The sequence below is a fragment of the Gossypium hirsutum genome, chromosome A08 (assembly GCF_007990345.1).
Source record: "Gossypium hirsutum isolate 1008001.06 chromosome A08, Gossypium_hirsutum_v2.1, whole genome shotgun sequence".
Classification (NCBI taxonomy): domain Eukaryota; kingdom Viridiplantae; phylum Streptophyta; class Magnoliopsida; order Malvales; family Malvaceae; genus Gossypium; species Gossypium hirsutum.
In genome coordinates this window covers 22,898,276-22,907,879 of record NC_053431.1, presented here as the reverse complement: position 1 = coordinate 22,907,879, position 9,604 = coordinate 22,898,276, and the positions used below count along the sequence as shown (strand labels likewise).

Here is a 9,604-nt window from a genome sequence, read left to right as displayed (position 1 = left end):
AATCATTTTAATTTTTAGTATTTGTATTATTTTTAATTTTACCAGCCAGTCTATGTTTCGTGTGTTCAAGACCCAACAAAGTTAATTTCTTTGTTGAAAGACGAAAGAATAAAATTGGTTTGAGTGGGAAGTTGAAGAGAGGGACGTCCACCTAATCATTTATTAGTTTAGTGCTTATAATTTATTTTAGTTTTTTTTTTTTTACTTTTTACAATTTTAAAATTTTAGTTTTGATTAATTATTAAATTGGTTATAAGTCTATATATTCTTCACATTTTCAAAATTTAGTTTTTATAATTTTAATTTTAGGAATTTTATCCTTTTTTTATTTTCAAATTTTAAAATTCAGATCAGGTTATTGACAAAGTTTTTTTTTTTGTTAAATTTGTTATTGTGACATGTTAGAATTAAAGAAACATCACTTAGTAGTTACGTAACTAAAAAGTACATTATAATGAACTTAAATTTAATAAAATAATTTTAACAGCATTAATAGTTAGACATGAATTTTGAAATCTGAAAACTAGAACAATTAACTTCCTCGAAATAAAAGTATAGAAACTAAATTTCAAGTTTTCATTAATTTTTGCTATTTTCAAATTTTAATGTGGCAAGCATATTATCATAAATGTAATTACTCGCAAAAAAATAATTAATAGATTTAATGACTTTACACATAATATAGACTAAATTTGTAACTTTACACATAATATGTGACTAATAGCATAATTTAACCAATTAGATTGAAGTGCCACGTTGGATCAAGACTAAAATTTAAATTTCAAGAAGTATAGGGCCTAAAATTGACTAATTCAGAAAATATAAGACTAAATCCACAACTTAAGCAAAGTACAGGGTCTAATAAGAATTTAACCTAATTTCTCCTATTTGTCGCCGGATTTGCCCTCCGTTATAGAGGACGACGAGTCCTTTCCGGAGAATCAAGAACAAGCTATAGTTCTCTTCATTATGATAGTAATCCTCTGTTGCGTTCCCATTCTATCTTGTTCAAATTCTAACCTTATCTCTAGCTCTCCTTTTCCCCTAATAGTTCATGTTTTTCTTCACCATGTTGTAATAACTGCTGCAGTTTCCGAGTTTCGTGGTTGGATACGATTTCCTCGTTCAGTTTTTGGAATTGAAAATAATGTGGGCAAATGACGTGGATTTAGCTGATATTGATGAGGGCTCCTGCCCAGGAAGCTACCGATTCAATTGATGTACAAGAAAACAACGGCTACTGATTCATCACTCCAATCACATGGTTTTTTTCTGTACTTCCAACGTGAGTCATATTTCCTTTCTTTAACGGTAAAAGAGATTCTGCGTTCGTTCGTGCAAAGCAAAAAGAAAACAGAACCAAATATCAAATCAGGTCACTCTTGATTACATGATTGTTTTCTGTTACGTCTTTTATCGTAAACCACCACTCTGAAACAATCAAAATAATTAGGCAAATATACAGAGTACCTTTGCTTTTGAATTAAAAGCACACAAAAATCATGCGCCCCACCCAAGGGAGGGGTAAAGTAATCAGTGATTACATTGTTTACAAGCATCGTAGTAAACAAATTATTAAAGGGTTCTTCAAAATCTCAGAAAACTGGGGTAAAAAAAATTGGAATAACAAAAATTATATAAATTAAGCGTTGGCTTGGAAGTTTCTGGTATTGATGCCATGCCTTGCACTCTTTCTATCTTCCAATAATACTGTCTGTGTCTTCCACAGGCTGATATAATCATCTACATCAATATGAATTGTTAAGGCAGCATGAAGAGCTGTACCAAACTCGCTAACATTAGAAACCTAAATCAGCTACTCTCCTGCGACATAAGTCTTCTCTTCATAGTATTTCATTTCACTCTGTGCCTTCTTCGCATTGCGTTTCTGCATTGAAATTCAGCAGAAAATTTTGAGGATAGAGATGATATTTAAATATATCCAAGCATTCAGTAAAGGGTTAAACATCTGAAATAACACTATCTTGCAGGACTTAAAATGAAGAAACTAGTAAATGTAGAAAACATCCATGATTCAGGTTACTAGTTAAGACATTTTGATACGCAAATCAGATACAAAGGAACTAGAAAATTACAACTGATCTCTCTTCTAATTGAAAATGACCAACAAAATGCGATTGATGTTAGAAGCACACTCCTTTCAGTGCATGCCTCATGCAAAAAGTTTTTCAACAATATCCATAGCCAAGATATAATCTGTAATCCATAAATTAAATGTCTAGCACGTAATGTTGTTCTGAAAGAATGTGAACAATTGCCGATCAATTTCCACTTCTATTTAAGCATCAAATAATCAAACAAGAATAAAATTTCCCATGCAGTCTAGTGTAAGTAAGTAGTACCACATACGCCTCATGATTGGCAACTATCCTTTGGGATACAGAACTCGTGGTTAAACTTTTTGGGCTTTCAAGCAACCGAAAAATTCCCATGCTCTTCGGAAATGCATATGGATCAGTTTCACCCTGTACAAAGCAAAATCAGCAATTCTTCCAAATCCATAGACACAAGGGGTCATAACAATGAATTAAATCCTAAGAGGGTCTGAAAACTTACAGGCAACAAAGAATTACTCTCTGCAACAGTTCCATGCACAACAATAGAAATGTTGAAGGTCGTAATCTGTTAAAAGAAAGAAATATTATGAGCCATGACAGCTTTCCAATTTTGAAGAGTGAGAGAGCAAATAGCAATGGTGATAGTAGTAGTAGCAGCGGCAGCAGCAATAATGCAATTACCAATAGAATTGCTGTAGAGAGTACAGAAATGCACAACCAGTTAACAACAAACAAAAATGAGTAATTCTTAAAGAAAAGAAATGAAAAGAAAAACATATTTCTTGTATTTTTTCAGGCCTGAGAAGGAGGGGGGATTTCTAAATCCAAGACCTGACTACAGAAACTAGTAACAACTAAATCATCAAGCCGTATGGCACAAGTATTTAATGGATGGACATGCTTTGGCATATAAGGAGGATGTGTCTACTCTTTAAAAGGAACAATATCTTGAATCTAAATTCTTGTTTCTGGATGCATTATTTTGTACAAGATTTGATAAAATGGATAATAAGAATAAGGAATACATGAAAATAAGACTTATTCCCCCTTATCGAACCAAGACCCTTTCCTTTTGCTCACTTCAAATGCTTAAAAATGAAAATAGAGGTCCTCATCACCATGATTAGGTCATGTTAAAACTTACAGCCAACAGACTATAGCTTGTTGCATATTTTTGTGCCACCACCAAGGAAATAACTATGCTAAACCGATACAAATAAATAGATACGTAATCGAAGGGATGTACAATTAATTTATAGACATAGCAATATAAAATTCAAGAGAAAACCACACCATGTCCTTAGTAACTTCCCAAGGAGCACCAATGATAACTTCATCAACATAACGGCAAGCTAACACACTAAGACTGCGCTCATGAACATGCATAACTGGGTAAGGCATCCCCCTGTGCTCTCTGCATGCAAAGTAGACGCATGAGTAATATCTTATATAGAAACTCTTTAGTAACACTACAATTTGTCACACCCACAATGCGGGTGAAAGAAAATATTTTTTGTTAAAATTTATTCAATAATGAATATAGGTCGAGTGGTAATGAACTTGTATTTTAATAGTATTGAACATATGTTCAATCCTTGGATTTGTAATTTATAATTCTTTTATTTGAAGGTAATATAAAAGTATGAAAAGACAAAAAGTGTTATCATAATAATATTAATTATAATTTAAAAGAATAGGTATTTCTGTAATCTCGTAACAGAGTTGGTGAGCTGCTAAGTGTGACACCAACTCAGCGCAGTGCTTAAATGTAGTATAGAAGATGAATGAAAATATTGTATGTTAAAGATATTTTCTGTTAAAATTATTCAATAATGAATATAAGTTGACTGGTAATGAACTTGTATTTTAATACTATTGAACATGTGTTCAGACCTTGGATTTGTAATTTTTAATCTTTTAATTAAAGATAACACAAAAGTATGAAAATAAAAAAGTGTCATCATAATAATATTAATTATAATTTAAAAGAAGAGATATTTTTATAATTTCATAACTGAGTTAGTGGCCCGGTTAAGGGTGACACCAACTAAATAAAGTGCTTAAATATAGTTTAGATAAGCAAATTTACAAGCGTGTATCTGAAGTTAACTCTCAACCTTCTAGACTCAAGTATTACAACAAAATTTAAAGATACTAACAAAACAAAAAGATAAACGAAGCATAAAATAAATGAAGTACCTCACAATATGGTCTGTATGGATACCAACAAGCAAAAAGTCTCCAAGCTGCCTAGCCTTCTTAAGGATCTGAGTAAACATGGACAACATGGAATCAGTTGCAGAACTTTCATTTTTCCAGAAAAACAAATAACATGGAACGTAGATCAGTGGATCACAAATTATAGCATTTTCTTTTCAGGTCTTAAAGTTTATGATGGTATATACCCTCTCTCACTCTTTCAGACAAATCCTCACCCAGCCAGGGCCCCCTCACCCAAAAACATAAATAAATAAATAAGGTTGTTTCTCCTCTTCTCCAACAATCAGAAATCATAAACTCGTAAGTTTAATATTCTTAATTTCTTCAATCTTATTCAGTAGCCACAAGAACATATCATTCTCAGCATTGCAGTCCTCCTTCCTAACTCCAAACCTTTTTCTGCCTTTCCAATGACTAACTGCATATTTCTAGCAGTAACCTCCAAGTTTTTGTTACAGTTTCTATTTTCTTTGTTGATCCACCAAAGGATCACAATGCATTCATAGGACTTTCAAGATATATGGTCCATCACCAACATTAGATGCGGGTGGTGATGGCAGTGTAAGTCCCAGCACAGGCTTTCTTAACACCAAACATTGTTGTGGATTAACCAATGAATATATGAGCACATTTTCTGATCTTGATTATGAAAAATAATATCAGCTAATTAAGGATGAAGCATTAGACCACTTCCATATTTAAGGCAATGTCCTTTACAAATGAGAATAATTAACCTTTTCCCTGAAAGATCAGTCAGAAGATGTCCACATCCAGACTAGCATGTTATTGATTCAAAAAAAGGTTCTCAATTACAAAGTGTAATTAAATGTTACAACAAAACACATCAGATGGTGCCATATTGGGATTAATTAGCTGTTTGGTAGTATGATGAAGATTACAGCATTTCAACAACGCAAATGAGCTTTCAAATAGCAATCTCCCATTTGAAAGTAAGGGGTAATGTTGCTTTCTAATCATACCTACCTTAAATCTTATATATGTCATGCTACTTCACTCAACATTGGGAGACCACTAAATCAAAAGAATGAAGTACATAATTTAGAACTTCTGGCATTTAACTTAGTAATTATTCCCCACACGGGTCCCTACAAATCAATTATGCCTTTGACTATCACAAAGGTAGTAACCTAAATTATTAAATAGATTGAGCTGCATCAACACCCAGCCTTTGAACAATATTGTGTTCACCACTCTAGTTTAAAATTTGATAGAGAAAGTGCATATCTAAAGGATCCTCATTACAGGATAGGCATCCTATATTTTAATTATCATCAGGACTAAAAGTTTCAGTTGGGTTATTTACTCACCATAGAGCAACAATATCAGTTAGGTGCTCAGCTCATATATGCAGACAATGGTAGCCAAGCCAGATAAAAGTAAGCTATGCTCAAATTTTGCACCAAAATGTGTATTAAAAGAGGCTACAATGAGACAGTAGAATGCTTATCTTACAACAACACTGGAATAACATGTGGATCTGATTGAGAGCAATCACCAAATTTATGGAATCATAATAACATAAAAAAAAATATTCAGATGAGAGAAAAGTATCAAAGGGATGTAATACCTCCACATGCCCTGCATGAAAGAGATCGAATGCCCCATCGATGTATACAACGCGAGAATTTGGTCCAGGTCCCTGAAGAAAACTGAATGAGATTGGCATGCAAAGAAAGCCATGCATTCTCATAAACATACAGTTAAAAGGAGAAAGAAAGCAAAAGAACTAAATTGGCACCACATCCATCCATACCCCCACACTCTCCCCCACGTCTGATAAAGAAGAAAATAGCTCTTAAACTTTTTACAAGAAATGGTTGCAAGCATCCCTTGTGCTAGGGAATTGACTTATGACAGAATTTTAGGCCATTTTGAAACAATATTACTACTAGTGAGATAAAAAAAAGAGAATGAAAAACAAAGTGATGAATGCTCCAAACCATTGATCCATAGTATACTTTAAAGTCCGTCCAATAAATTGCTTTAATCAGTTTCCTAAAAATTATCTTTCAAGCAAAAGATTTACATAAGCATTTTATCCAGACCTTTACGTTCATGATGCTACAGAACACATCTTTAATAAAACATTGCAAAGGGACTACAAGCCAGAAGGGCAGTCGGCCGGTTTGGTCATAACAAGACAATAGCTATGGTAAATGAGTAGCTCAGCCAGCCTAATTTGAAGAAAGATGGTATAAAATCATCTTTTTCTTGTTATTGTCAACTGCCAAAGGAGAGGAAATTAGCACTTTGTATGCCTTTACCAACTGAACTTGACAAACGTAATATAACTTTAGTATAATTTTTAGTAATAGGCTCGCCAAGCACTTTGGAGTTTTTGAGGCTATAACTCTTTCTTGCAAACAGATTTTAAAGAGTGCACTCTTTATTCCATGTTCATGCTGCCTAAGATTATAATTTCTTAAGTAACTATATCAATGAGCTAATCTCAAAGAAAGTTCTGAAGGATCCTTAATATGAAGCTTAGTTTCTCTTAGGCTGGCTAGTGTGAAAATAAATAGTACCTTGCCATTTGAAAATTGCACAATCCGCTGAGATGTTGGTAGAAATTGGGAAATCTGAGCCCTTTGTGAATGACATCTTTCACCTGAATCTCCATTCAAAAGTGTGCTAGTATGATCTCCACCCCCTTCAGTATCCTTTACAGAACAAAGTATTCTTCCTACATATGTATAATTAGTGAAATAATTAGAACTGACTGGAATTTACAGAAGCTAGTAGATGAAAAGGGTTCAAACAAAGGAATCTTGAACACATCTCAAGAAAAATTTTTATTACCAACAATATCCGTGCTGGAGACACCTTCAGTGCGTTTAATCTGCTTGTAGCGGCCGGCTTTCTTTGCCAAGGCATAAGCATCAGATCCATCAGGGAGAAGGCAAGGATCATCACCATGTATTATATAGTCAATCTTATGCTCATTGAACAGACTGTTCATGAATTGCTCAGTAATTGCATAGGGGGCATTTGCTATTACTTGATCCACCCACTTTAATCCACTAACAAGTGCCAGCCTGGAGAGAACTTCAATGAGATCCATGGAACCACACAATACAGTAATTACAAAAATCTTACCAACATTAGCGAGTTGACAAACAAACCATCAAGGGAAAGACCGGCATGCAGATTAATCAAGTTGAAAGTTGAGAACTTTATTGCATAGGAGATATTAAATTCAATACAGCTTAATAAGTTAGAAGCAAAGATAATACCTAAGGTATACAGCCTTCTTGCCTACATGCTCTTGAAAAAGAAATTGTTGCACCAGATAACTAGCCTCTGCTATTCATGTTGTTCATTAACTGATTTTACATGCATGTGAAGGTTCCATTGTAAAACAGCTAATCTGTTACAATTTATTAGGCTTCTTGATTCTCATACTTCAGATTTGGTTAGATATAGACTTGCATGCATGCATGCACACACGCACGCACACACGTACACAGATAATCTTTTTCCTCACTGTTTTCTTTCAACAAATTTATTTTTTCACATATGAGGATATCACAGAATTTTGAGCTGTGCTAGTTTTCAAAACCTTCATTAATAAGCTAAGACATCGTGACTGCTTCCCATGTGATTAGAGTTAATGAAGATTCAAAAAAGAGCAGTGTTTATATGTGCAAAACACAAGGATAAGGCATAAATGAACTACAGATAATGAAATAAAATATTGAACAAAAGACAGAGTCACATTAGTACCTCTCTTCCATGGGCAGAACAGGAGGACCTTTATTGGCAATAATCTCCTCATCACTTACAACCCCAACCACCAATTCATCTCCCAAAGCCTTAGCTTGCCTCAACGCATTGGCATGGCCATAATGCATGAGATCAAAGCACCCATCCATGTAAACTCGAATGCGCTTCTTCTCACACTTCTTCTTGTGGAAGATCCCTGAATCTGACCAAACATATGACAATGGGAACAGTCCAATTCCACCGAAATAAGTGGTAGACAAACCAAGCAAGGCAGCCGTTAGCATTAGGCCACCAAAGAGACGTGGGCAGTAATACACCCCGTCCCAAATCCAATTGTTACTCTCGTATTCCATTGCCATCATCTCTTCGAACCGCAATAACAGGAGACACAGAACCTAAAACATGGCAATACCAAATAATAATAATTTTATTAATAATGATAAGAAGAAGAATGTAAGATTTGCAATAAAGGAAAATTTCCGAGACCTTTAGGCTAACTTTACACAAAAGTTTATGTATAAATAAAAGGCAATTAATATAATTTCTCTTTTCTAATTTGGGCAGAAAGGAGGGCCTTTATTGGCAAGGATTGAAAGAGAATCTGAAACTCGTAAAACATACAAATTAATAAATGTGTTATGGGTTATATATAAATACATGCAAAAATGAAATTCAGAAGTATGAAAAAGCTTAATTAAAACTGGATTTGTTAAGAAAGTGTTAAATCTGAATCTTACGCAAAATCAAGAAGCCAAATCATATGAATTTTAGTTAAAAATGGGCAAATCTAATTGAGTTTGAGGACTGCAAATTCTAACGAAAGGAAACGAAAAAGCGTGAGAATTGGAATATGTGAAGATTGTAGATCGAATCTTTACCTTTCTTTGCTGTAGTTTTTCTTTAATTCTGGGTTCGTGTCTCCTCTCCTTTTCTGTTTGCTTTTTTTTTTTTTCCCTTCTCTCGTTTCTCTCACACGGGATTTGTGAGTGGCAGCTGGCCCAGTATATATTGCATTTCGTCTAATTAAATTAAACAAGTTGCAAATAATATCGTTTTCTCACAAATATCCTTCCAATTGTTTGTTTTCTTTCCCAAAGCAGTCGGGTCGGGTTTAATTTCCACACATCAATATCACATGTATATATACAACAAAATAAACTTTTCTTTTTAAAAAAAATACAAGTCTTTGTTGGCATAATTCAAATATTTAGAATCATATTTTATATATTATATATTACACCATATCATGTTTCTTTTATATTTTTTTTTATAGGAAAATTTTTGGTTTATTTAAAAATGGTATACTTGCTTTGTTGAATTACCTTTTTTTAAAAAAAAAAATTATTTAAAAATAATAATTCACTATTTTAATTTACATTATACATTATTTTTATTTAATATTTCTCTAAGACCAAAATAATACATTTCCCTTGATAAATAAATATTTTAAGATTTATATATTTAAACAAATTTCACACTCACTATACGGAAATTAATTAAAATGCTTCTACATTTATAAAATACTTTTAAGTATTGTTAAATCTACTTTTAATATATAATAT

The 9,604-nt window shown here is 33.1% G+C and overlaps 1 protein-coding gene across 2 annotated transcripts; it reads right to left on the bottom strand.

The window, feature by feature from the left end:
* Window positions 1-1,460: 1,460 nt before the first annotated feature.
* Window positions 1,461-9,074, bottom strand: LOC107897857 (ethanolamine-phosphate cytidylyltransferase). Of its 2 annotated transcripts, none has more exons than XM_041074719.1 (10): window positions 8,921-9,074; window positions 8,043-8,437; window positions 7,119-7,354; window positions 6,845-7,002; window positions 5,887-5,958; window positions 4,278-4,345; window positions 3,372-3,492; window positions 2,578-2,643; window positions 2,364-2,486; window positions 1,461-1,888 (listed from the first exon to the last, which is right to left on the bottom strand). In XM_041074719.1, the coding sequence occupies exons 2-10, from the start codon at window positions 8,402-8,404 to the stop codon at window positions 1,817-1,819; spliced, it is 1,278 nt and encodes a 425-aa protein (XP_040930653.1). In that variant the 5' UTR covers window positions 8,405-8,437; window positions 8,921-9,074; the 3' UTR covers window positions 1,461-1,816. The 2 variants fall into 2 exon arrangements, with proteins under 2 accessions (XP_040930653.1, XP_040930654.1); XM_041074720.1 differs by having other exon boundaries at window positions 2,371-2,486.
* Between the last annotated feature and the right edge of the window lie 530 nt (window positions 9,075-9,604).